Raw genomic sequence first — 27,829 nt, 5'->3', positions numbered from 1 at the left:
AATGTAATGTTCAGATTTTTTTATTTTTGGTCTCTTTCTGTTCGATCTCGTTGGCAAACGATATTTCTTATGAACTTGTTTTCAGTTCATACTGCTTCCACTGGGTGTCACCAGTCTTTGGAATTTGGTTGAGGTTATTCATTTGGGCAATGAAGAAGTAGGCCATCTAGGAACTGCATAACACTGTTGACAGTTGCGCAAGATGTGAAAAGTAGCTTGGTTTGTTGTGTTCCTGTATTGAACACAGATAGACCTGTCTACAATTTGATCGATTATTAACATTTAAAAATGCCTTTTGTATTACAAAAGTAGTTTGAAATATTTTGGCAAAGTTTATAGGCAACTTTTGAAATGTTTTGTATTGACGTTGCGCATTTTGGAAGCTGTTTTTTTTCTGGATCAAACGCTCCCCAAAAAATGACATTTTGGATATATATGGACGGAATTAATCGAACAAAAGGACCAATTGTGATATTTATGGGACATATTGGAGTGCCAACAAAAGAAGCTCGTCAAAGGTAAGGCATGTTTTATATGTTATTTCTTTGTTTTGTGTAGCGCCTGCAGGGTTGAAATATCTCTTTGTTTACTGTTGTGCTATCCTCAGATAATAGCTTCTTATGCTTTCGCCAAAAAGCCTTTTTAAAATCTGACATGTTGGCTGGATTCACAACGTGTGTAGCTTTAATTGAGTATCTTACATGTGTGATTTAATGACAATTAGATTTTTGTATAATTTTTTAAAATTTGCCGCACTGCATTTTCTCTGGCTTTTGCCCAAGTGGGACGCAACCGTCCCCTATACCATGAGAAGTTAATGTAAGCACTGTGTCAGATTTCAAAAAAACTTTACGGAAAAAGCATAATCTGAGAATGGCGCTCAGAACCCAAAACAGCCAGAGGAATCCGCCATTTTGGAGTCAACGAATTTAGAAACAATACCATAAATATTCACTTACCTTTGATGATCTTCATCAGAAGGCACTCCCAGGAATCCCAGTTCGACAATAAATGACTGATTTGTTCCATAAAGTCCCATCATATATGTCCAAATAGCCACTTGTTGTTAGTGTGTTCAGCACAGTAATCCATCATCATGAGGCGCAAGCATTTCATCCAGACAAAAACTCTAAAAGTTCCGTTACAGTCCTTTAGAAACATGTCAAATGATGTATGGAATCAATCGTTAGGATGTTTTTAACATAAAACATCAATAATGTTCCAACCGGAGAATTCCTTTTTCTTCAGAAAAGCTTTGGAACGAGAGGTAACTCTGTCGGGAGCGCACGTCATGAGACAAAGGCTCTCTGCCAGACCACTGACTCAAAGAGTTCTCATGAGCCCCTCCTTTATAATAGAATCCTCATTCAATTTCAAAAGATGGTTGACATCTAGTGGAAGCCCTAGGAAGTGCAACCTCATCCATATCTCAATGTGTAGGTCAAAGTTTGGTAGGCCAAACTTTGAAAAACTACAAACCTCAGATGTCCCACTTCCTGGTTGGATTTTTCTCAGGTTTTCACCTGCCATATGAGTTCTGTTATACTCACAGACATCATTCAAACAGTTTTAGAAACTTCAGAGTGTTTTCTATCCAATACTAATAATAATATGCATATATTAGCATCTGGGACAGAGTAGGAGGCAGTTCACTCTGGGCACGCTATTCATCCAAAAGTGAAAATGCTGCACCCTATCCCAAAAAGGTTAATGTTGATGATATGGTTGTGACCGGCAAGGAGCGCATGCGTGAGCTCTTTAATTACCATATCATTAAGTCAGGATTCCTATTTGACTCAAACATGCTTCCTTGCCCGTCCCAGCCCTTCTAGTTTTACTGGCCCCGATGCTCCTCCATCTTCTTCACCTGCCCCACTACAAAGTTTCTCAATGCAAACGGTCACTGAGTCTGAGGTGCTAAAGGAGCTCATTAATTAGAACCTTTCTTCTTTAAGGTTTCAGCCTCATCGCTAAGCTTTTCTCTCCTCTCTTGGGAGGGGCCCATGGCGTGGAAGGCATCCACTTTGCATCTGTCAGAGTCTATCTAAAAGATAGCGAAGGAGTCAGGCGCAGGACACAGATAAGAGTAACAATCACTGGTTTACTCAATCCAAAACGTGACAAAATCCCGTTCGAAACCAGGACAAAACAGGACTCAAAATACAACACACCGGAATACACGAAAGACAATCACGCACAAAACATAAAGGGAAATCAGAGAGTTGAATCAGGAACATAATTATGAGATGGGAACCAGGTGTGTAAACAGACAAAATAAAAGGAAAAATGAAACATGGATCGGTGGCGGCTAGAAAGCCGGTGATGTTGACCGCCGAACGCCGCCCGAACAAGGAGAGGGAACAACTTCGGTGGAAGTTGTGACAGCATCCTTTATTTAAAGGGGGAGGTCAAGCTTATCCTAACTGTTATAGGCCAATTTCTGTTTTGCCCTGTTTGTCAAAAGTGTTGAAAAAAACTTGGCAATAATCAACCAACTGGCTTTCTTGATGTCTGGTTTCCCCTCGGGTTATGGATGTGTCACTGCAACCTTAAAGCTAATACATTATGTCATCATTGCCTTTGATACTGTTGTGCTGCTATTTTTATCGACTTGGCCAAAAAATGTCATACGGTAGACCATTCCATTCTAGTGGGTTGGCTAATGAATATTAGTGTCTCTGATGGGTCTTTGGCCTGGTTTGCTATCTAATCAAATCAAATCAAATCAAATTTGATTTGTCACATACACATGGTTAGCAGATGTTAATGCGAGTGTAGCGAAATGCTTGTGCTTCTAGTTCCGACAATGCAGTGATAACCAACAAGTAATCTAACTAACAATTCCAAAACTACTGTCTTATACACAGTGTAAGGGGATAAGGAATATGTACATAAGGATATATGAATGAGTGATGGTACAGAGCAGCACACAGTAGATGGTATCGAGTACAGTATATACATATGAGATGAGTATGTAGACAAAGTAAACAAAGTGGCATAGTTAAAGTGGCTAGTGACATAAGAATGCAGTCGATGATCTAGAGTACAGTATATACATATGCATATGAGATGAATAATGTAGGGTAAGTAACATTATATAAGGTAGCATTGTTTAAAGTGGCTAGTGATATATTTACATCATTTCCCATCAATTCCCATTATTAAAGTGGCTGGAGTTGGGTCAGTGTCAATGACAGTGTGTTGGCAGCAGCCACTCAATGTTAGTGATTGCTGTTTAACAGTCTGATGGCCTTGAAATAGAAGCTGTTTTTCAGTCTCTCGGTCCCAGCTTTGATGCACCTGTACTGACCTCGCCTTCTGGATGATAGCGGGGTGAACAGGCAGTGGTTCGGGTGGTTGATGTCCTTGATGATCTTTATGGCCTTCCTGTAACATCGGGTGGTGTAGGTGTCCTGGAGGGCAGGTAGTTTGCCCCGGTGATGCGTTGTGCAGACCTCACTACCCTCTGGAGAGCCTTACGGTTGAGGGCGGAGCAGTTGCCGTACCAGGCGGTGATACAGCCCGCCAGGATGCTCTCGATTGTGCACCTGTAGAAGTTTGTGAGTGCTTTTGGTGACAAGCCGAATTTCTTCAGCCTCCTGAGGTTGAAGAGGCGCTGCTGCGCCTTCTTCACGACGCTGTCAGTGTGAGTGGACCAATTCAGTTTGTCTGTGATGTGTATGCCGAGGAACTTAAAACTTGCTACCCTCTCCACTACTGATCCATCGATGTGGATAGGGGGTGTCCCCTCTGCTGTTTCCTGAAGTCCACAATCAACTCCTTAGTTTTGTTGACGTTGAGTGTGAGGTTATTTTCCTGACACCACACTGAGGGCCCTCACCTCCTCCCTGTAGGCCGTCTCGTCGTTGTTGGTAATCAAGCCTACCACTGTTGTGTCGTCCGCAAACTTGATGATTGAGTTGGAGGCGTGCATGGCCACGCAGTCGTGGGTGAACAGGGAGTACAGGAGAGGGCTCAGAACGCACCCTTGTGGGGCCCCGTGTTGAGGATCAGCGGGGAGGAGATGTTGTTGCCTACCCTCACCACCTGTGGGCGGCCCGTCAGGAAGTCCAGTACCCAGTTGCACAGGGCGGGGTCGAGACCCAGGGTCTCGAGCTTGATGACGAGCTTGGAGGGTACTATGGTATTGAATGCCGAGCTGTAGTCGATGAACAGCATTCTCACATAGGTATTCCTCTTGTCCAGGTGGGTTAGGGCAGTGTGCAGTGTGGTTGAGATTGCATCGTCTGTGGACCTATTTGGGCGGTAAGCAAATTGGAGTGGGTCTAGGGTGTCAGGTAGGGTGGAGGTGATATGGTCCTTGACTAGTCTCTCAAAGCACTTCATGATGACGGAAGTGAGTGCTACGGGCGGTAGTCGTTTAGCTCAGTTACCTTAGCTTTCTTGGGAACAGGAACAATGGTGGCCCTCTTGAAGCATGTGGGAACAGCAGACTGGTATAGGGATCGATTGAATATGTCCGTAAACACACCGGCCAGCTGGTTGCCGTCTGGGCCTGCAGCCTTGCGAGGGTTAACACGTTTAAATGTCTTACTCACCTCGGCTGCAGTGAAGGAGAGACCGCATGTTTTCGTTGCAGGCCGTGTCAGTGGCACTGTATTGTCCTCAAAGCGGGCAAAAAAGTGATTTAGTCTGCCTGGGAGCAAGACATCCTGGTCCGTGACTGGGCTGGGTTTCTTCTTGTAGTCCGTGATTGACTGTAGACCCTGCCACATGCCTCTTGTGTCTGAGCCATTGAATTGAGATTCCACTTTGTCTCTGTACTGACGCTTAGCTTGTTTAATAGCCTTGCGGAGGGAATAGCTGCATTGTTTATATTCGGACATATTACCAGACACCTTGCCCTGATTAAAAGCAGTGGTTCGCGCTTTCAGTTTCACGCGAATGCTGCCATCAATCCACGGTTTCTGGTTTGGGAATGTTTTTATCGTTGCTATGGGAACGACATCTTCGACGCACGTTCTAATGAACTCGCACACCGAATCAGCGTATTCGTCAATATTTCCATCTGGCCAATTGTCTGAAACATGTCCCAGTCCACTTGATGGAAGCAGTCTTGGAGTGTGGAGTCAGCTTGGTCTGACCAGCGTTGGACAGACCTCAGCGTGGGAGCCTCTTGTTTTAGTTTCTGCCTGTAGGCAGGGATCAGCAAAATGGAGTCGTGGTCAGCTTTTCCGAAAGGGGGGCGGGGCAGAAGTTAGAGTAACAATGATCCAAGGTTTTACCACCCCTGGTTGCGCAATCGATATGCTGGTAAAATTTAGGGGGTCTTGTTTTCAGATTAGCTTTGTTAAAATCCCCAGCTACAATGAATGCAGCCTCCGGATAAATGGTTTCCAGTTTGCAAAGAGTTAAATAAAGTTCGTTCAGAGCCATCGATGTGTCTGCTTGGGGGATATATACGGCTGTGATTATAATCGAGGAGAATTCTCTTGGAAGATAATGCGGTCTACATTTGATTGTGAGGAATTCTAAATCAGGTGAACAGAAGGATTTGAGTTCCTGTATGTTTCCTTCATCTCACCATGTCTCGTTAGTCATGAGGCATACGCCCCCGCCACTCTTCTTACCAGAAAGATGTTTGTTTCTGTCGGCGCGATGCGTGGAGAAACCCGTTGGCTGCACCGCCTCGGATAGCGTCTTCCCAGTAAGCCATGTTTCTGTGAAGCAGAGAACGTTGCAGTCGCTGATGTCCCTCTGGAATGCTACCCTTGCTCGGATTTCGTCAACCTTGTTGTCAAGAGACTGGACATTGGCAAGAAGAATGCTGGGGAGTGGTGCGCGATGTGCCCTTTTTCGGAGTCTGACCAGAACACCGCCTCGTTTCCCTCTTTTTGGAGTCGTTTCCTTGGGTCGCTGCATGCGATCCATTCCGTTGTCCTGTTTGTAAGGCAGAACACCGGATCCGCGTCGCGGAAAACATATTCTTGGTCGTACTGATGGTGAGTTGGCGCTGATCTTATATTCAGTAGTTCTTCTCGACTGTATGTAATGAAACCTAAGATGACCTGGGGTACTAATGTAAGAAATAACACGTAAAAAAACAAAAAACTGCATAGTTTCCTAGGAACGCGAAGCGAGGCGGCCATCTCAGTCGGCGCCGGAAGTTTGTGATCTATCTACCTCTCTCAAAGAGTTCAGTGTATAAAGTGAGAACATCTGCGGTCTCAGCCACTGCCTGTCACAAAGGGAGTACCCCAAGGCTCGATCCTAGGCCCCACGCTCTTCTCAATTTACATAAACGACATAGTTCTCTCATTCATTTAAATGCAGATGATAGTCATACTCAGCTAGCCTCTCTCCAGATTATGTGTTGGATGCTCTACAACAAAGTTTTCTTAGTGTCCAACAAGCAAACTACCAAACAGGAGATCCCAGCAGACAGAGTGGGAGGGGTGTCACATTCTGTTAAAACCTGTCAAAGCGAGGGGTTCCTCTCAGGGAACCCCCCCCCCCGTTCAGCTGAAACGGTGGCGCAAGGAATGCAAAAATATTCTTAGAAATATTTAACCTCCACATTAACAAGTTAACAAGTCCAATACCTCAAATGAAAGATAAACACCTTGTTCATCTACCCAGCATGTCAGATTTTTTTACGTTTTAAGGCGAAAATACAGCACATAGACCACCACCGAAACAAAGACAAGAGGCAGCCATTTTGTCCCAGAAAATTTAAAATTATAAAAACAGGATTAAAAAATAAATAATTCACTAACCTTTTGAAAATCTTCATCAGATGACAGTCATATGACATGTTACACAGTACATTTATGTTTTGTTCGATAATATGCATTCTATATCCATAAATCACGGTTTACATTGACGCCATGTTCATAAAATTATCAAAAATTGTCCTGAGAAATTATAGAAAGCTACGCCAGATAACAGAAATACTCATCATAAACTTTGACTAAAGATACATGTTCTACATATAGTTAGAAAGATACACTGGTTCTTAATGCAACCGCTGTGTCAGATTTGTTTTTAACGTTACAGAATTAGTTGACTATGCAATACCCTGAGACGGCGCTCAGACGTAACAATATTTCTCCGCTATGTTGGAGTCAACAGAAATACTAAATTACAACATAAATATTCCCTTACCTTTGATGGTCTTCGATCAGAATGTAGTGGAAGGAGTCATACTTACCCAATACATTGTTTTGTTTAAATTCTAGTGTCCATGTAGTAGCATATGCTACCACTTTCAGCTCAAATGCCCAAAAAATGACTTCTGGTCCAGAATAATTGCGCATCAAAACTTCCAAATGACATATTATAGATCGACTAAACTGGTCAAACTAAGTGCAGAATCAAGCTTTAGGAAGTTATAAACGTACAAAACGAATGGCATTCCAACCGGACAATCCTAGTTCATCTAGGGCTAGCTGGAACAAAGGAAGCTCTGTGCCCAAAGCGCGCCCTAACGCACATGGAAATCCTCGCGACACTCAAAGTTTTTCGCCTCATTGGGTCAAAGTTCACAGCATTTGCACAATTAAACGCTCAAAGTGGCTGCTCCACTGGATGTCATAAGGTGAATGCACCAATTTGTAAGTCGCTCTGGATAAGAGCGTCTGCTAAATGACTTAAATGTAATGTAAATGTACTGAATGAGGACATCTAGTGGAAGACATAGGAAGTGTTTCCAGATCCATAACTTGTTGGGAAGGGAGGGGGCGATGACGTCAAAGTTGCCCCAACTTTCAGGATCTCAAAACTAGTTTGGAAGATTGCCTGCCCTGTGAGTTCTGTTATACTCACAGACATAATTCAAACGGGTTTAGAAGCTTCAGAGTGTTTCCTATCCAATAATAATAATAATATGCATATATTAGCAATTTAGGACAGATTTCTATGCAGTTTACTATGGGCACGCAATTCATCCAAAGGGGATGCCCCTTTTCCTGAACAAGTTTTAAAGGTCCCCAAAGGACACACATCCATGATGCTTATTTATAAAAACCTCTTAGGCCTCACTCCCCCTATCTGAGATATCTACTGCAGCCCTCATCCTCCACATACAACACCCTTTCTTCCAATCACATTCTGTTAAAGGTCCCCAAAGCACACATATCCCTGGGTCGCTCGTCTTTTCAGTTTGTTGGAGCTACTGGAACGAGCTGCAACAAACACTCAAACTGGACAGTTTTATCTCCATCTCTACATTCCCACTGATAATGACACTCATACTGACCATTGTGGCTGCTTTGCATGTAGTATTGTTGTCTCTACCTTCTTGCCCTTTGTGCTGTTGTCTGTGCCCAGTAATGTTTCTACCACGTTTGTGCTGCTACCATGTTGTGCTACTGCAATGTTGTGTTGCTACAATGTTGTTCTCATGTTGTGTTGCTGCCATGTGTGTTGCTACAATTTTGTGTTGTGTTGTTTTCTTAGGTCTCTCTTTATGTAGTGTTATGCTGTCTCACTTCATATAGTGTTGGTGGTGGCTCTCTTTATGTGGTGTTGTGGTGTCTCTTGTTGTAATGTCTTAGGTCTCTCTTTATGTAGTGTTGTGGTGTCTCTCTTTATGTAGTGTTGTGGTGTCTCTCTTTACGTGGTGTTGTGGTGTCTCTCTTTATGTAGTGTTGTGGTGTCTCTTGTTGTAATGTCTTAGGTCTCTCTTTATGTAGTGTTGTGGTGTCTCTCTTTATGTGGTGTTGTGGTGTCTCTTGTTGTAATGTCTTAATTTGGGTCCGGTTCATGACAGGGTCCTTTCAATGTCGGTTAATGGAAGGGTCTTGTCAGAGTTGGTTAACTTCTTGGTCTGAGAGAGTTTGCTATCCGATATTATCCATATTCTTCATTCTTACATTGAGTCCACTCCTAAATTCTGACCTCTAACCTCTAGGTTCAGAAGTGGTTGTTTAAGAAGACAGTGCGTGAGCTGCACTACAGTGGTGGTGATGCTGCGTTTCTAGACGAGGCGGTGAAGTATCTGGCAATCAACATCTATGACAAGAACAAGCGAGAACATGCTGGCCGCGTCGCTATCATCCTCACCGCCAGCGCCAATCCCCGGCCTCTCCGCGCCACCGTCAAGCTGCTTCGGAAGAAAGACATTACCACCCTGACGCTGGCGCTGGGTCCGGAGGCTAGCTGGACACAGGTTAATGACATTACGAAGGCCAAGCCTGATAACAGGGCTTACCAGCTGAACAGCGTGTCTGAGCTTCCGGCCAACTTTATGGAGGTCACTGACTACCTCTGTACCCTGGGGCTGGAGCCGGAGACCCCCAAGTCCCTGCCCGCCAAGCCTGGCATGGCTAAACTTAGCCTTGGGACCACCACCACCACACAGCCTCCCCTGCTAGAGACCATCCCCACCCTGACCTCCACCCTGTCCCAACACCTCCCCAACCCCATACAGCCTACTGGCATGGCCCCCACAACTATTTCTCCCTCTCCTTCCTCTCTCTCTTCCTCTTCCTTCCTCTCTTCCTCTAAATACGTGACATTTATCCTGGAAGGTTCTGACTCGGTTGGGGAGGCGGGATTTAACGCCTCTCTCCTCTTTCTGGAGGAAGTGATATCACAGCTGGCACAGGAAGGGGAGGAGTCCGTGCGTGTTACAGTCATACAATACTCGGAAACTGTCACCGTGGAGATAACGCGCTGGGAAATACAGTGGCAGAGAACCAAGTTGCTAAGGAGACTGCGGGAGATCCGCTGGAGGGGTGGGGACAAGACCAACACGGGTGCAGCAATTGGCCAGACCTACCAGGAAGTGACTACTGATAGGCCCTCCTCCACCCCTACCTCCCCCCAGCTAGTCTTCCTGGTGACAGAGAACCCCCCCACCGACGTGATCACGCGTCCCCCCTCCTCCCACACACACACCTGGGTGTATCCCATCGGGGTAGGCCCGAAGGTTAGAGAGGTGGACCTGATGCCTCTCAGCTCCCCACAGCGCCCCCTCATGGTGGAGGACTATACCAGCCTTACCTCTCTGGTTACCACTGTGGTTAATATCACCAGAAACTCCCTCTCTCCTCGCTCCCCCACCCTGCCTCCCCCACGACTCACCCCCACACTGGCCCCCAGAGCCACCCTGCCTCCCTCAGGTAAAACACACACACACATACACACACACATACACACACACACAGAAACACACACATACACACCGACTTTGTTGAGATGGTGCTGCAGTGGATTAAATAACATAACATTGTAAATGCTTACTTACAAGCTCCTAACCAACAATGCAGTTAAGCATTTATTTTTTAAATAAAATTAACAAATAATTAAAGAGCAGCAGTAAATAACAATAGCGAGGCTATATACAGGGGGTACCTGTACAGAGTCAATGTGTGTGGGCACCGGTTAGTCGAGGTGATTGACGTAATATGTAAATGTAGGTAGAGTTAGCTGCGGTCTTACGGGCTCCTGACCAATTCTGCTATTTTGTGTTTTTCTTACACTGAGCTTTACTTTAATTTTATATAATATTTCCACTATTATTTCTTATGACCGAAAATAGTTTCTGGACATCAGAAAAGCAATCACTAACCTTGATTTGGATGAAGAATTCTACTTCAACGAGTCGGCAGCTCTACCCCTAGACAGGCCCTGATCCTTCTAAATAAGAAGTGGCGGCCAAAGCGAGGAAAGCGAGGTGGCAACATGACTAGACTACATTGGAAAGCATCTAGACCACTATTGTCCTCTGTTCTATTGACGTACAGTCACTAGAAAACAAACTGGAGGAGCTTCGTTCCAGAATATCCTATCTACCTGAACAACTCTAAGATTCAAGGTTTCTCGGATTCGTGGCCGAACATGGATAAAATACACCCCATTGGCTTTTCCATGTAAACAACTCTATTTACCAGGAGAGTTTTCAATTATATTTTTCGTAGCTGTCTATTTATGCTAAACTACGCGTCTCCAAGGTGTACACATCGCAAAAGAGCTGAAATAGTCAAACCACACTACATGGACACTGTGGGGAAGAAGGCACGACAATTACTTTTCAACCTGAGGCTGAAGAAATTAGGCCTTTCCCCGTGGGCCCTCACAATGTTCTACAGAAGCACCATCAAGAACATCACAGCCTGGTATAGTAACTCCAATTCCACTGACCTCAAGTCTCTACAGAGGGTGGTACACTCAGCCAAACACACCACTGGGTGTTCACTGCTTGCCCTCCAGGACACCTACAACTCCAGGTGTCGCAGGAAAGACAATAAGGTCATCAGGGACGTCAGTCATCTGAGCCTTGACCTGTTCTCCCCACTTCCATCAGTCAGACATGGGCAGTATAGGAGCATCATAGCAAAAACTGGAAGATTGGCAAATAGTTTCTACACCCCCACCACTTGTCAGCTACCTGCTCTCTAACTCGGACGCTTGCAAGAAATCCTACTATACCCTCAGACGAACCATCAAACAGGAAAAGCGTAAATACAGGACTAAGATTGAATCCTACTACACCGATGCTCATCAGATCTGGCAGGACTTGCAAACTATTACGGACTATAAAGGGAATCCCAGCCATGAGCTGCCCAGTGACACGAGCCTACCAGACGAGTTAAACTACTTCTATGTACGCTTCGAAAACTGAAGCACACTTGAGAGCACCAGCTGTTCTGGACGACGGTGTGATCAAGCTCGCCGTAGCCGATGTGAGTAAGCCCTTTAAACAGGTCAACATTCACAAGGCCACAGGGCTAGGCGGATTCCCAGGGCGTATTCTCAGAGCATGCGCTGACCAACTGGTAAGTGTCTTCACTGAAATGTTCAACCTGATCAAGATTGTAATAGCTACATGTTTCACCATGGTTCCTGTGCCCAAGAACACCAAGGTAACCTTCCTAAATGACTACCAACCCGTAGTCTGTAGCCATGAAGTGCTTTGAAAGGTTGGTCATGGTTCACATCAACACCATCATCCCAGAAACCCTAGAGCCACTCAATTTGCATACCGCACCAACAGATCCACAGATTACGCAATCTCTATTGCACTCAACACTGCTCTGTCCCACCTGCACAAAAGGAACACCTACTTGAGAATGCTACAGATCAGAGTTAAACAACATAATGCCCTCAAAGCTGATCACTATGCTAAGGACCCTGGGACTAAACACCTCCTTCTGCAACTTGATTCAGGATTTCCTGATGGGCCACACCCAGGTGGTGAGGGTAGACAACAACCCATCCGCAACACTGATACTCAAAATTATGGCTCCTCAGGCGTGTGTGCTTAGTCCCTTCCTGTATCCTTGTTCACCCATGACTGGTTGAAAACCATCATTAAGTTTGCAGACAACTGGGTGGTAGGCCTGATCACCGACAACTGAGACAGCCTAAGGAGATCAGAGACCTGGCAGTGTGGTTCCAGGACAACAACATCTCCCTCAACTTGTCAAGTCCAGATGATCGTGGACTACACTACATTCTCATGGGGCTGTAGGCCAATTGAGAGCTTCCTGCCACATCACCAGGACCTCATGGTTCAAACACCAGGAGGTGTCAAACAATGGTGTTCCCCTCAAAAGACTGAAAAGATTTGGCATGGGTCCTCAGATTCTCAAAAAGTTAAACAGCTGCACCATTGAGGCACCCTAACTGGTTGAATCACCACCTGGAATGGCAACTGCAAGACGTTACAGAGGGTAGTCCATATGGTCCACTACATCACTGAGGCCAAGCTTCCTGCCATCCAGGACCTCTATACCAGGAGGTGTCAAAAGAAGGCCTAAAATCCAAAGACTCCCGGTCATATCTGTTCTCTCTGAAGACTGCTGAACAGCTAAGAAGGCTTCTTAAGACTGGCAGACTAGACTATTTGCATTGATCCCCCCCTTTTTTTACACTGCTGCTACTGCTGTTTATTATCTATACGTAGTCACTTTAACCCTACCTACATGTACAGTACATATTACCTCAATCACCTCACTTCCTAGGTTTTGGCCTTTCTAGGGAGTTTTTCCTAGCCACCGTGCTTCTACACCTGCATTGCTTGCTGTTTGGGGTTTTAGGCTGGGTTTCTGTACAGCACTTTGAGATATCAGCTCATGTACAAAGGGCTATATAAATACATTTGATTTGACTAACCTGTACCCCTGCACATTGACACATTGACTCTTTAGTTTATTTAGTACATATTTTTCTTAATACTTATCTTTCTTAAAACTGCTTTGTTGGTTAAGGGATTGTACATAAGAATTTCACGGTAAGTTGTATTAGGCGCATGTGACAAATAAAATTAGATTTGATACACCCACACACCACACCCACATTTGTGAATATAGATGAGGTCTGGTGAATTCCCCTACTACTCTGTGATTGGTTGATATCCTGTGACCTCTGACCCAGTGCCATGCAGGAAGCCGATGGATGTCCTGTTCCTGCTGAGAGGCGGGAATAGGGCGGGGCCAGAGACTGACGGGCAGCCAGAGGGCGGGACAGAATTTGAGGACATGAAGACGTTTGTCAAAGCCTTCATCAACAGCGCTGATATCGGTACGCCTGTTGGCCAATTAGAACACAGTTTTCACTGAACCACCTTACTAGTAAGATCTGTGTTCTGATTGGGTGGTTCTAAAAGTAGCTACTTTGCGCCGCAAGATCTCACTGAACCACCCAATCACAACACAAATCTCACTGAACCACCCAATCCCAACACAGCTCTTACTGAACCATCCAATCACAACATAGCTCTTACTGAACTACTCAACGTTAACATCAAAAAGTAACATAAAGTAAAATAACACATTGCTGAAGGCAGAGAACGATGGTCTGTAAGAGACTGGAAATATAATTCTCCGGGTGATGTGTTTTCAGGTCGGAACGAGACTCAGGTGGGTGTGGTTACATACGGAGAGACCAGTAGTGTGGGCGTGGCCTGGAGAGAGGAGCAGGACAGGACACACCTGCTGACCCTGGTGGACCAGCTGACCAGTCCGACACACACACACACCGCACTGGGTAATACACACACACACACACAAACACACACACACACACACCATAGGGTAATACACACACCATTGGGTAATACGCATACCATTGAGTAATACACACACACACACACACACACACACACACACACACACACACACCACGGGGTAATACACACACCACTGGGTAATACGCATGCCACTGGGTAATACACACGCACACACACACACACCACTGGGTAATACGCACACACACACACACACCACTGGGTAATACACACGCACACACACACACCACTGGGTAATACGCACACACACACACACACCACTGGGTAATACACACGCACACACACACACCACTGGGTAATACGCACACACACACACACACACCACTGGGTAATACGCACACACACAATCCCTACGTCATCAGAGCGCAACGTATGTTTGTTGTTGTTGAGCACTGTCGAACGCTGAAACCTGAACTAATGACCTCGGTTTAACAGCTGACAGTGTTTTATATACTTTTTATTTTATTTTGGAACCTGAGGCTCTGTTGGGCTAATTGCTGTGAGCGCTGCTGTCTGTCCCGGGATCCTGACAGATTCTGTATAGGGGGAGAGACGCGAAAGCCCAGCTAGCCTAGCTGGCTCGGCGGTCTCAGATAGAGGCCACTATTGAATGTTTCCAACCTTGCAGGAACTGTGTTTACTTTGCTTTGTTCAGGGACAATGTGGACCACGCTGATTTTCAATGTAGCAACTGTTTGCTTGGGGAGGAATACAGGAGCGAAGTAGCTACTTTTAGCAAGCAAGTAACAAACCTACAAAAGCTACTGGGGAACCCATGCCCACCTTCTTTTTATTTTACTTCCACTCCAGTAGCCGGACGCCGCTCTGGTCTGGTGGAAGTTTCACCGTTGTGGTGGCTTTCCACAGCCGACTTCCCGGTGCTAGGCAGGGTTTCATCCCCGAAGGGGTCTCCCCTCTTCCCTGGAGAACGGACCTGTTCTTGACCCAACCAACCAGCCATGGAGTTACGTCACTCGCCGTGGAAGTCTAAGAAGGCGTCCTTTGGCAACAGGGGACTCTATGGAGATATTGAGCCCGGAACTGACAGCGGTTGCATTAAGGAGAAGTGGATCTAGAATTCCATGTATAACACTTGTATCTTTGATCAACGTTTATTATGAGTATTTCTGTAAATTGATGTGGGTGTCTACAAAATCACTGGATGTTTTTGGAACTACTGAACATAACGCGCCAATGTATACTGAGATTGTTTGATATAAATATGAACTTTACCGAACAAAACATACATGTATTGTGTAACATGAAGTCCTATGAGTGTCATCTGATAAAGATTATCAAAGGTTAGTGATTAATGTTATCTCTATTTCAGATTTTTGTGACTCCTCTCTTTGGCTGGAAAAACAACTGTGTATTTCTGTGACTTGGCGGTGACCTAACATAATCATTTGTGGTGCTTTCGCCGTAAAGCCTATTTGAAATCGGACACTGCGGTGGGATTAACAAGACGTGTATCTTTAAAATGGTGTAAAATACTTGTATATTTGTACATGATCTTAGGGGCATTGGCAAACACAATGTAACTAATTTAATTTATGTACCCTTAATTGCACCGAATACATCTGTTTATCCTACAGCTATTGTAAGCAGTAATCATGCGCCTATAAACCAGAGTTACAGTGTTAGCACTGAGGCGGTGTGCAATAGTAGGAAGACCACTTTATGCAGCTCACCCTGCACTATCAGCTCCAATGTAAATAACATGAGTAAGTCTACCTCTGTCTACCTAGCCTATCTGGTTAAATAAAGGTGAAATAAAATAAATAATTAATAATGCCAGCCTGCTAATATAGCTAAACAGATCCAACTGAAAATCCCTTGGAGGGGGAAACCCTGTGGAGCTACCACTGAACATGTGGACTATCTAACTGAAAATCCCTTAGAGGGGGAACCCTGTGGAGCTACCACTGAACATGTGGACTATCTAACTGAAAAACCCTTGGAGGGGGAAACCCTGTGGAGCTGCCACTGAACATGTGGACTATCTAACTGAAAAACTCTTGGAGGGAGAAACCCTGTGGAGCTGCCACTGAACATGTGGACTATCTAACTGAAAAACCCTTGGAGGGGGAAACCCTGTGGAGCTGCCACTGAACATGTGGACTATCTAACTGAAAATCCATATTGGCGTACAAAATCCAAAATCCAGGAGCCATATAACAAACTAGTAGCCTAGTAAATAGATAGGCTATATGTATTTCAAGTTTTGCAATCCCATAGGCAGCACGGTTAGAGCCATTTCACTCTAAGGTAATAAACTTTGATTTGATTTTTAATATACAGTCATATTTAATGGATGAACAGTTGATATTTTACATTGAAGTAGTGCATTCGGAAAGTATTCAGACCCTTTGACTTTTTACACATTGTGTTACGTTGCGGCCTAATTCTGAAATTGTTTAAATGTTTTTCTTCCCTCATCAATCTACACACAATACCTTATAATGACAAAACTAAAACAGGTTTAACATTTTTGCAAATGTAAAAATAAATAAAAACGGAGATATCGCATTTACAAAAGTATTCATACACTTTATTCAGTGCTTTTGTTGAAGCAACGTAGGCAGCAATTACAGCCTCAAGTCTTCTTGGGTATTATGCTACAAGCACACTTGGGATTTTCTCACATTCTTCTCTGCAGATCCTTTCATGCTCTGTCAGGTTGGAAGGGGAGTGTTTTCAGGTCTCTCCAGAGATGTTTGATCGGGATCAAGTCCAGGCTCTGGCTGGGTCACACAAGGACATTCAGAGACTTGTCCCGAAGCCACTCCTGCATTGTCTTGGCTGTGTGCTTACGGTTGTTGTCCTGTTGGAAGGTGAACCTTCACCCCAGTCTGAGGTCCTGAGCACTCTGGAGCAGGTTTTCATCAAAGACTTCTCTGTACTTTGCTCTGTTTGTCTTTCCTTCGCTTTCCTTCGATCCTGACTAGTCTCCCAGTCCCTGCCTCTGAAAAACATCTCCACAGCATGATGTTGCCATCACCATGCTTCACCGTTGAGATGGTACCAGGTTTCCTCCAGCTGGGACGTTTGGCATTCAGGCCAAATACTTTAATCTTGGTTTCACCAAACCAGAGAATCTTGTTTCTCATGGTCTGAGAGTCCAAGCAACTGTCATGTGCCTTTTACTGAGGAGTGGCTTCCATCTGACCACTTTACCATAAAGGCCAGATTGGTGGAGTGCAGAGATGGTTGTCTTTCTGGAAGACGGGCAGTCCATTATATTGCGGTTGAATTCACAAGTTCTGCTGACAGGTCCATGACAATTTGACATTGTTTTCTCTTTCTGAAACTGATAGTCCTGTCCCAGAGACAGCATAAATGACTGCTAAAGATTAAAACAATCTGCCAACACAGTAAACAGACCATGCCAGGTAACACACACTGTGCTGGGTAACACACACACATCACACTGGGTAATGCACACACACTGTGCTGGGTAACACGCACCGTACAGGATAACATACACACATCACACTGGGTAATGCACACACACTGTGCTGGGTAACACGCACCGTACAGGATAACATACACACATCACACTGGGTAATGCACACACACTGTGCTGGGTAACACGCACCGTACAGGATAACATACACACATCACACTGGGTAATGCACACACACTGTGCTGGGTAACACGCACCGTACAGGATAACATACACACATCACACTGGGTAATGCACACACACTGTGCTGGGTAACACGCACCGTACAGGATAACATACACACATCACACTGGGTAATGCACACACACTGTGCTGGGTAACACGCACCGTACAGGATAACATACACACATCACACTGGGTAATGCACACACACTGTGCTGGGTAACACGCACCGTACAGGATAACATACACACATCACACTGGGTAATGCACACACACTGTGCTGGGTAACACGCACCGTACAGGATAACATACACACATCACACTGGGTAATGCACACACACTGTGCTGGGTAACACGCACCGTACAGGATAACATACACACATCACACTGGGTAATGCACACACATTGCGCTCGGTAACGCACACACATTGCGCTGGGTAACACTCTGATGGTCTCTCTTTCTCTGTGATCAGGTGCTGCGTTGCGATTTGCTGTCCAAACATCCATCTCTCCGTCTAGTGGGGGCAGAGTGGGTGTGGCCAAGGTGGTGGTTATGCTGGTGATTGACAGGTCGACTGACCAACTACAGGAGGCAACTAACGAGGCGCTGACCGCAGGTTAGTGATGACATCAGAAGGAGGACCACAGGTTAGAGGTGACATGAGGAGGGCAGGAGGTTAGTGGTGACATCCTAAGGAGGGCAGGAGTTTAGTGGTGACATCATAACAAGGACAGGTTAGTGGTGACATCATAATGAGGACCACAGGTTAGTGGTGACATCATAAGGAGGGCAGGAAGTTAGTGGTGACATCATAAGGAGGACCACAGGTTAGTGGTGACATCATAAGGAGGGAAGCATGTTAGTAGTGACATCATAAGGAGGGCAGCATGTTAGTAGTGACATCATAAGGAGGGCAGCATATTAGTACTGACATCATAAGTATGTGATTTGCGATTTGCTGTCCAAACATCCATCTCTCCATCTAGTGGGGGCAGAGTGGGTAACATCATAAGGATGGCAGCAGGTCAGTGATAGACATCATAACTCTGCCAACAGGCGTGTCAGTTTTCCCCATCGGCATCGGGCCCGGTTACGACAGAGCTGAACTGAGCCTGCTTGGTTCCCATGGCGACCAGGACAACACACTCCACCTTAACAGCATGGAGGAGCTGATGATGCTGTTAACACTGGACAAGAGCTACACAGACAAACTCTGTAGAGGTATAGTACTGGACCAGAGCTACCTGGAGAGATTATGATAATGATGATGATATTGATGAAGATGAAGATGATGACAATTGTGATGGTGATTGTGATGATGGTGATGCTGATGATATTGATGAAGATGATGATGCTGGTGATGATGGTGATGCTGATGATATTGATGAAGATGATGATGATGATGATAGTGGTAATTGAATTGATGATGATGGTGGTGATAATTGAGTTTGAGTTTATTTTTTATTTTTACAGGGACAGTGCACATTAATCAACGTTTCAGTAAAAGTGCCGGTTTTAGCCAGCCGGCTAATTTTCAACCGCAGTCCCTGGGCAGGTTATTAAAAACAATTACAATATAGACAATAGCACCATAGAACAAGCAAGACATAGCAACATAGGACAAGCAAGACATAGCATACAGACAGAGCAACATAGAACAAAAAGCAGCAAAACAAAATTCATAAAAGCAACAAAGTGTTTCCACACCTCACAAGCTACAGACAACAGACAACATGGAAAGCGGCAACACACAGCTAGGGACCATGTTCACAAATCTGATTGACCTTTAGCCAGGTCTTCAAGCATTTTGTGAAAGTGTGATATGTGGTGCAGTTATGTGTGTCTGATGGCAGTGTATTCCAGACATGGGAAGCTCACAGAGAATGCAGATTTACTAAAGGTGCTTTTCCTTAGGGGAACTATACAGTCACCTCTCATGGCAGACCTTGTGGATCTGCTGCCATATGTCTGGGATTTCTGTTTAACAAAAATATTGAGTGGAGGGGGAGCCAGGCCATTAAGGATCTTGAATACAAGACATGCGTCGGTGTATTGCACAAGATTTTCCCAACTCAAGAGCTCATGCTTTCTAAGGATGTGACAATGATGATGGCTATTGGGCTTCCTATCAAGCACTTTGAGAGCCTGTTTGTAGACAGACTGAATAGGTTTTAATGTTGTACAGCAAGCTTGGGCCCAACTAGTCAAGCAGTATGTTAAGTGGGGAGTATCATAGAATTGAAGTACAGTTTTGCTACCTCTGTAGTCAAACAATTTCGTATAAATCGGAAATTAGCTAGGTTGAATTTGGTTATTTGAATTACCTTTTTCACATGCTTTTTAAAAGAGAGGTTGGAATCAAGTATGATGCCAAGGTACTTAAAATCGGATACCACCTGGAGCTTCTCCCCTGACACATAGACATCTGGCTCAGTAGCATCTGTTGCCCTCTTTGTGAAGAACACGCAAACAGTTTTTTTCACATTGAGATGCAAACACGAGTCACTGAGCCACTTTGTAACCTGGACCATTACAGTAGTGAGTTCTTGTGCAGCTTGTTGTTTGCTCTTTGCATGCACATATATCACTGTATCATCTGCATACATTTGAACTTCAGACCCAGTACAGACAGAAGGCAGATCATTAATGTACAGGCTGAACAGGAGGGGCCCCAGTATTGACCCTTGGGGCACGCCCACATCATAGCTACGAGTGGGCGACAGCTCATTGCTCACTCTGACACACTGAGTTCTGCCTTCAAGGTATGATTTCATCCATCTCAAGGCATCAGGGTGATGATGGTGATGATGGTGTTGATGATGGTGGTGATGATGGTGATGGGGATGGTGGTGGTGATGATGATGTTGATGATGATGGTGGTGATGATGATTTTGGTGATGATGATGATGGTAATGATGATGATTTTGGTGATGATGATTATGATGGTAATGATGATGATTTTGGTGATGATGATGATGATGATGATGATGGTAATGATGATGATTTTGGTGATGATGATGATTTTGGTGATGATGATGATGATGGTAATGATGATGATTTTGGATGATGATGATGATGATGATGATGATGATGGTGATGGTAATGATGATGATTTTGGTGATGATGATTATGATGGTAATGATGATGATTTTAGTGATGATGATGATGATGATGATGGTGATGGTAATGATGATGATTTTAGTGATGATGAAAGTGATGATTATGAAGATTGTGATGATGTGTATTCTTCCTCAGCTGGTCCTCCTGGAGTGTGTGTCGATGATGATGGGAACGAGAGGAAGGTGAGTGTGTGTTGACTTGCTGATGTGTTGATGTGACAACCATCATTTAACTACTGAACTACTGAATTAAATTAACTGCCCAGTGTTTCCATATTTGTATGAAGTATGATCTATAATTACTTTCAATATGAGTAAAATAGTGTTCCTTCCAAAAAAATGTAATTAAGCAAGGTGAAAAGCAGCATTTCATACACATGTTGGAGTGGTGTGTGTGCGTAGCGTACCTCAAATATATTATTTGAATAAGAGAATACGAACTTTTAAAAGTGCGATTTTCATTGGACAGTTACTTTAACTATTGTTTTCCTTGACCAGTCTGAATATTCAGCACTAACTTTGTGTGTAGCCTGGTGAGTCGTGGCTGCTTCCTGACAGATGTCATTCGGTGCTGTGCCACCCAAGCGGAGCCGTGACTGTTCAGAGCCACAAGGTGAACTGTGATCGTCTGGAGCCGCCAGCCTAATATATTATAGTATATTACATTATACCATTGTATATAATATATTTTAGTATATTCAAGCATGTTATGTTATATTATAGTATATTACATTATAGTATATGAAAGTCTATTGTATTTCATTATATTACATTATAGTATAATAAAGTATATTATATTATAGTATTAAAGTACTGTATATTATAGTATATTACATTATAGTATATTAAAGTCTATTGTATTTTATTATATTACGTTATGGTATATTAAAATACTGTATATTATTACATTTACATTTACATTTAAGTCATTTAGCAGACGCTCTTATCCAGAGCGACTTACAAATTGGTGCATTCACCTTATGACATCCAGTGGAACAGTAGTGCATCTAAATCTTTTAAGGGGGGATTACTTCATCCTATCCTAGGTATTCCTTAAAGAGGTGGGGTTTCAGGTGTCTCCGGAAGGTGGTGATTGACTCCGCTGTCCTGGCGTCGTGAGGGAGTTTGTTCCACCATTGGGGGCCAGAGCAGCGAACAGTTTTGACTGGGCTGAGCGGGAACTGTACTTCCTCAGTGGTAGGGAGGCGAGCAGGCCAGAGGTGGATGAACGCAGTGCCCTTGTTTGGGTGTAGGGCCTGATCAGAGCCTGGAGGTACTGAGGTGCCATTCCCCTCACAGCTCCGTAGGCAAGCACCATGGTCTTGTAGCGGATGCGAGCTTCAACTGGAAGCCAGTGGAGAGAGCGGAGGAGCGGGGTGACGTGAGAGAACTTGGGAAGGTTGAACACCAGACGGGCTGCGGCGTTCTGGATGAGTTGTAGGGTTTAATGGCACAGGCAGGGAGCCCAGCCAACAGCGAGTTGCAGTAATCCAGACGGGAGATGACAAGTGCCTGGATTAGGACCTGCGCCGCTTCCTGTGTGAGGCAGGGTCGTACTCTGCGGATGTTGTAGAGCATGAACCTACAGGAACGGGCCACCGCCTTGATGTTAGTTGAGAACGACAGGGTGTTGTCCAGGATCACGCCAAGGTTCTTAGCGCTCTGGGAGGAGGACACAATGGAGTTGTCAACCGTGATGGCGAGATCATGGAACGGGCAGTCCTTCCCGGGAGGAAGAGCAGCTCCGTCTTGCCGAGGTTCAGCTTGAGGTGGTGATCCGTCATCCACACTGATATGTCTGCCAGACATGCAGAGATGCGATTCGCCACCTGGTCATCAGAAGGGGAAAGGAGAAGATTATTTGTGTGTCGTCTGCATAGCAATGATAGGAGAGACCATGTGAGGTTATGACAGAGCCAAGTGACTTGGTGTATAGCGAGAATAGGAGAGGGCCTAGAACAGAGCCCTGGGGGACACCAGTGGTGAGAGCACGTGGTGTGGAGACGGATTCTCGCCACGCCACCTGGTAGGAGCGACCTGTCAGGTAGGACGCAATCCAAGCGTGGGCCGCGCCAGAGATGCCCAACTCGGAGAGGGTGGAGAGGAGGATCTGATGGTTCACAGTATCGAAGGCAGCCGATAGGTCTAGAAGGATGAGAGCAGAGGAGAGAGAGTTAGCTTTAGCAGTGCGGAGCGCCTCCGTGATACAGAGAAGAACAGTCTCAGTTGAATGACTAGTCTTGAAACCTGACTGATTTGGATCAAGAAGGTCATTCTGAGAGAGATAGCGGGAGAGCTGGCCAAGGACGGCACGTTCAAGAGTTTTGGAGAGAAAAGAAAGAAGGGATACTGGTCTGTAGTTGTTGACATCGGAGGGATCGAGTGTAGGTTTTTTCAGAAGGGGTGCAACTCTCGCTCTCTTGAAGACGGAAGGGACGTAGCCAGCGGTCAGGGATGAGTTGATGAGCGAGGTGAGGTAAGGGAGAAGGTCTCCGGAAATGGTCTGGAGAAGAGAGGAGGGGATAGGGTCAAGCGGGCAGGTTGTTGGGCGGCCGGCCGTCACAAGACGCGAGATTTCATCTGGAGAGAGAGGGAGAAAGAGGTCAGAGCACAGGGTAGGGCAGTGTGAGCAGAACCAGCGGTGTCGTTTGACTTAGCAAACGAGGATCGGATGTCGTCGACCTTCTTTTCAAAATGGTTGACGAAGTCATCTGCAGAGAGGGAGGGGGAGGGGGATGAGGATTCAGGAGGGTGGAGAAGGTTGCAAAGAGCTTCCTAGGGTTAGAGGCAGATGCTTGGAATTTAGAGTGGTAGAAAGTGGCTTTAGCAGCAGAGAGAGAAGAGGAAAATGTAGAGAGGAGGGAGTGAAAGGATGTCAGGTCCGCAGGGAGGCGAGTTTTCCTCCATTTCCGCTCGGCTGCCCGGAGCCCTGTTCTGTGAGCTCGCAATGAGTCGTCGAGCCACGGAGCGGGAGGGAGGACCGAGCCGGCCTGGAGGATAGGGGACATAGAGAGACAAAGGATGCAGAAAGGGAGGAGAGGAGGGTTGAGGAGGCAGAATCAGGAGATAGGTTGGAGAAGGTTTGAGCAGAGGGAAGAGATGATAGGATGGAAGAGGAGAGAGTAGCGGGGAGAGAGAGCGAAGGTTGGGACGGCGCGATACCATCCGAGTAGGGGCAGTGTGGGAAGTGTTGGATGAGAGCGAGAGGGAAAAGGATACAAGGTAGTGGTCGGAGACTTGGAGGGGAGTTGCAATGAGGTTAGTGGAAGAACAGCATCTAGTAAAGATGAGGTCGAGCGTATTTCCTGCCTTGTGAGTAGGGGGAAGGTGAGAGGGTGAGGTCAAAAGAGGAGAGGAGTGGAAAGAAGGAGGCAGAGAGGAATGAGTCAAAGGTAGACGTGGGGAGGTTAAAGTCGCCCAGAACTGTGAGAGGTGAGCCGTCCTCAGGAAAGGAGCTTATCAAGGCATCAAGCTCATTGATGAACTCTCCGAGGGAACCTGGAGGGCGATAAATGATAAGGATGTTAAGCTTGAAAGGGCTGGTAACTGTGACAGCATGGAATTCAAAGGAGGCGATAGACAGATGGGTAAGGGGAGAAAGAGAATGACCACTTGGGAGAGATGAGGATCCCGGTGCCACCACCCCGCTGACCAGAAGCTCTCGGGGTGTGCGAGAACACGTGGGCAGACGAAGAGAGAGCAGTAGGAGTAGCAGTGTTGTCTGTGGTGATCCATGTTTCCGTCAGTGCCAAGAAGTCGAGGGACTGGAGGGAGGCATAGGCTGAGATGAACTCTGCCTTGTTGGCCGCAGATCGGCAGTTCCAGAGGCTACCGGAGACCTGGAACTCCACGTGGGTCGTGCGCTGGGACCACCAGATTAGGGTGGCCGCGGCCACGCGGTGTGGAGCGTTTGTATGGTCTGTGCAGAGAGGAGAGAACAGGGATAGACAGACACATAGTTGACAGGCTACACAAGAGGCTACGCTAATGCAAAGGAGATTGGAATGACAAGTGGACTACACGTCTCGAGTGTTCAGAAAGTTAAGCTTACGTAGCAAGAATCTTATTGACTAAAATGATTAAAATGATACAGTACTGCTGAAGTAGGCTAGCTGGCAGAGGCTGCGTTGTTGACTATGTAGGCTAGCTGGCAGTGTCTGCGTTGTTGACACTACACTAATCAAGTCATTCCGTTGAGTGTAATAGTTTCTACTGTGCTACTGTGCTGCTATTCGGGGCTAGCTGGCTAGCTAGCAGTGTTGATTGCGTTACGTTGCGTTAAAAGAACGACAATAGCTGGCTAGCTAACCTAGGAAATCGCTCAAGACTACACAATTATCTTTGATACAAAGACGGCTATGTAGCTAGCTATGTAGCTAGCTACGATCAAACAAATCAAGCCGTTGTACTGTAATGAAATGAAATGAAAAATGTGATACTACCTGTGAAGTGAAATGCGACAGGGTTGTTGAGTGAGGAAGTTCAATTCGGTTGCAGTGTCTCCTACGTTAAGGACGACAAATAGCTGGCTAGCTAACCTCGGTAAATTAAGATAATCACTCTAAAACTACACACTCTAAACTACACAATTATCTTGGATACGAAGACAGCAAAGACAACTATGTAGCTAGCTAACACTACACTAATCAAGTCGTTCAGTATATATATATATATATATTATAGTATATTACATTATAGTATATGTTATGTTATGTTATATTATAGTACAGTATATTATAGTATATTAAGAGTATATTATGTTATATTCGATTATCCAGGTGAACTGTGATCGACTGGAGCCCCCAGCCTGCAGTAACCATATGAGTCCTCTCAGAGTTCAGGATAACTGTGGCTGCCACTGGGACTGCCCTTGTTAGTACAAACACTAAGTACACACACATTAAGCACACTCACACAGACACAAACACACACTCACACACATTATAACACACTCACATACACATTAAGCCCACTCACAATAAACATACACACACATATTAGATGCACTCACCCACACGCATCTGTAACACACCCCTCCCTCCCTCCCTCCCTCCAGGTGTCTGTATGGGTAGCTCCACCAACCATGTGGTGAGGTTTGATGGTGTGGCTCTAAGGCTGGAAGGGGAGGGGCTATGTTCCTACACCCTGCTGACGGTTGCCGGGGACACGGGAGGTTCAGAGGTCACGCTGCACAGCGGAACCTGCCCATTGTCATCCAATCAGAACGAAGTCTGCATGAAGGTCATGGAATTTACGCATGGGCAAAGTACTGTACTGCTGAAAGACGATATGACGGTAGGACCTAGGGGGGTGTACTGACTGTGTGTACTCTGAGTATGTGTACTGACTGTGTGTACTATGAGTGGGGGTGTACTCTGAGTATGTGTACTGACTGTGTGAACTATGACTGGGGGTGTACTCTGAGTATGTGTACTGACTGTGAACTATGACTGGGGGTGTACTCTGAGTATGTGTACTGACTGTGAACTATGACTGGGGGTGTACTCTGAGTATGTGTACTGACTGTGTGAACTATGACTGGGGGTGTACTCTGAGTATGTGTACTGACTGTGTGAACTATGACTGGGGGTGTACTCTGAGTATGTGTACTGACTGTGTGAACTATGACTGGGGGTGTACTCTGAGTATGTGTACTGACTGTGTGTACTATGAGTGTGTGTACTCTGAGTATGTGTACTGACTGTGTGAACTATGACTGGGGGTGTACTCTGAGTATGTGTACTGACTGTGTGAACTATGACTGGGGGTGTACTCTGAGTATGTGTACTGACTGTGTGAACTATGACTGGGGGTGTACTCTGAGTATGTGTACTGACTGTGTGTACTATGAGTGTGTGTACTCTGAGTATGTGTACTGACTGTGTGAACTATGACTGGGGGTGTACTCTGAGTATGTGTACTGACTGTGTGTACTATGAGTGTGTGTACTCTGAGTATGTGTACTGACTGTGTGAACTATGACTGGGGGTGTACTCTGAGTATGTGTACTGACTGTGTGAACTATGACTGGGGGTGTACTCTGAGTATGTGTACTGACTGTGTGAACTATGACTGGGGGTGTACTCTGAGTATGTGTACTGACTGTGTGTACTATGAGTGTGTGTACTCTGAGTATGTGTACTGACTGTGTGAACTATGACTGGGGGTGTACTCTGAGTATGTGTACTGACTGTGTGAACTATGACTGGGGGTGTACTCTGAGTATGTGTACTGACTGTGTGAACTATGACTGGGGGTGTACTCTGAGTATGTGTACTGACTGTGTGAACTATGACTGGGGGTGTACTCTGAGTATGTGTACTGACTGTGTGTACTATGACTGGGGGTGTACTCTGAGTATGTGTACTGACTGTGTGTTCTATGACTGGGGGTGTACTCTGAGTATGTGTACTGACTGTGTGAACTATGACTGGGGGTGTACTCTGAGTATGTGTACTGACTGTGTGTACTATGACTGGAGGTGTACTCTGAGTATGTGTACTGACTGTGTGTACTATGACTGGGGGTGTACTCTGAGTATGTGTACTGACTGTGTGTACTATGAGTATGTGTACTATGAGAATGTGCACTGAGTGTGTGTACTGAGTGTGTGTACTGACTGTGTGTACTATGACTGGGGGTGTACTCTGAGTGTGTGTACTGACTGTGTGTACTATGAGTGTGTGTACTCTGAGTATGTGTACTATGAGAATGTGCACTGAGTGTGTGTACTGAGTGTGTGTACTGAGTGTGTGTACTAAGAGTGTGTGTACTAAGAGTGTGTGTACTATGAGTATGTGTTCTGAGTGTGTGTACTATGAGTATGTGTACTGAGTGTGTGTACTAAGATTGTGTGTACTGAGTGTGTGTACTATGAGTGTGTGTACTGAGTGTGTGTACTATGAGTATGTGTACTGAGTGTGTGTACTAAGTGTGTGTACTATGAGTAAGTGTACTGAGTGTGTGTACTATGAGTATGTGTACTATGAGTATGTGTACTATGAGTGTGTGTACTATTAGTATGTGTACAATGAGTGTGTGTGCTATGAGAATGTGTACTTTGAGTGTGTGTACTATGTGTGTGTGTA

The 27,829-nt window shown here is 45.3% G+C and overlaps 1 protein-coding gene across 1 annotated transcript in view; it reads left to right on the top strand.

The window, feature by feature from the left end:
- Positions 1–27,829, top strand: part of vwf (von Willebrand factor) — a 174,424-nt gene that overhangs the window by 68,830 nt on the left and 77,765 nt on the right. The window contains 9 exon segments of the mRNA XM_065022171.1: positions 8,873–10,085; positions 13,342–13,488; positions 13,810–13,953; positions 18,095–18,238; positions 18,679–18,843; positions 20,878–20,924; positions 21,271–21,354; positions 25,520–25,613; positions 25,798–26,036. Coding sequence (XP_064878243.1) covers positions 8,873–10,085; positions 13,342–13,488; positions 13,810–13,953; positions 18,095–18,238; positions 18,679–18,843; positions 20,878–20,924; positions 21,271–21,354; positions 25,520–25,613; positions 25,798–26,036 — 2,277 coding nt within the window.

This window comes from Oncorhynchus nerka, linkage group LG9a (assembly GCF_034236695.1).
Source record: "Oncorhynchus nerka isolate Pitt River linkage group LG9a, Oner_Uvic_2.0, whole genome shotgun sequence".
Classification (NCBI taxonomy): domain Eukaryota; kingdom Metazoa; phylum Chordata; class Actinopteri; order Salmoniformes; family Salmonidae; genus Oncorhynchus; species Oncorhynchus nerka.
Note: the sequence above shows the minus strand (reverse complement) of the source record. Positions and strands in the feature narration are given on the sequence as shown.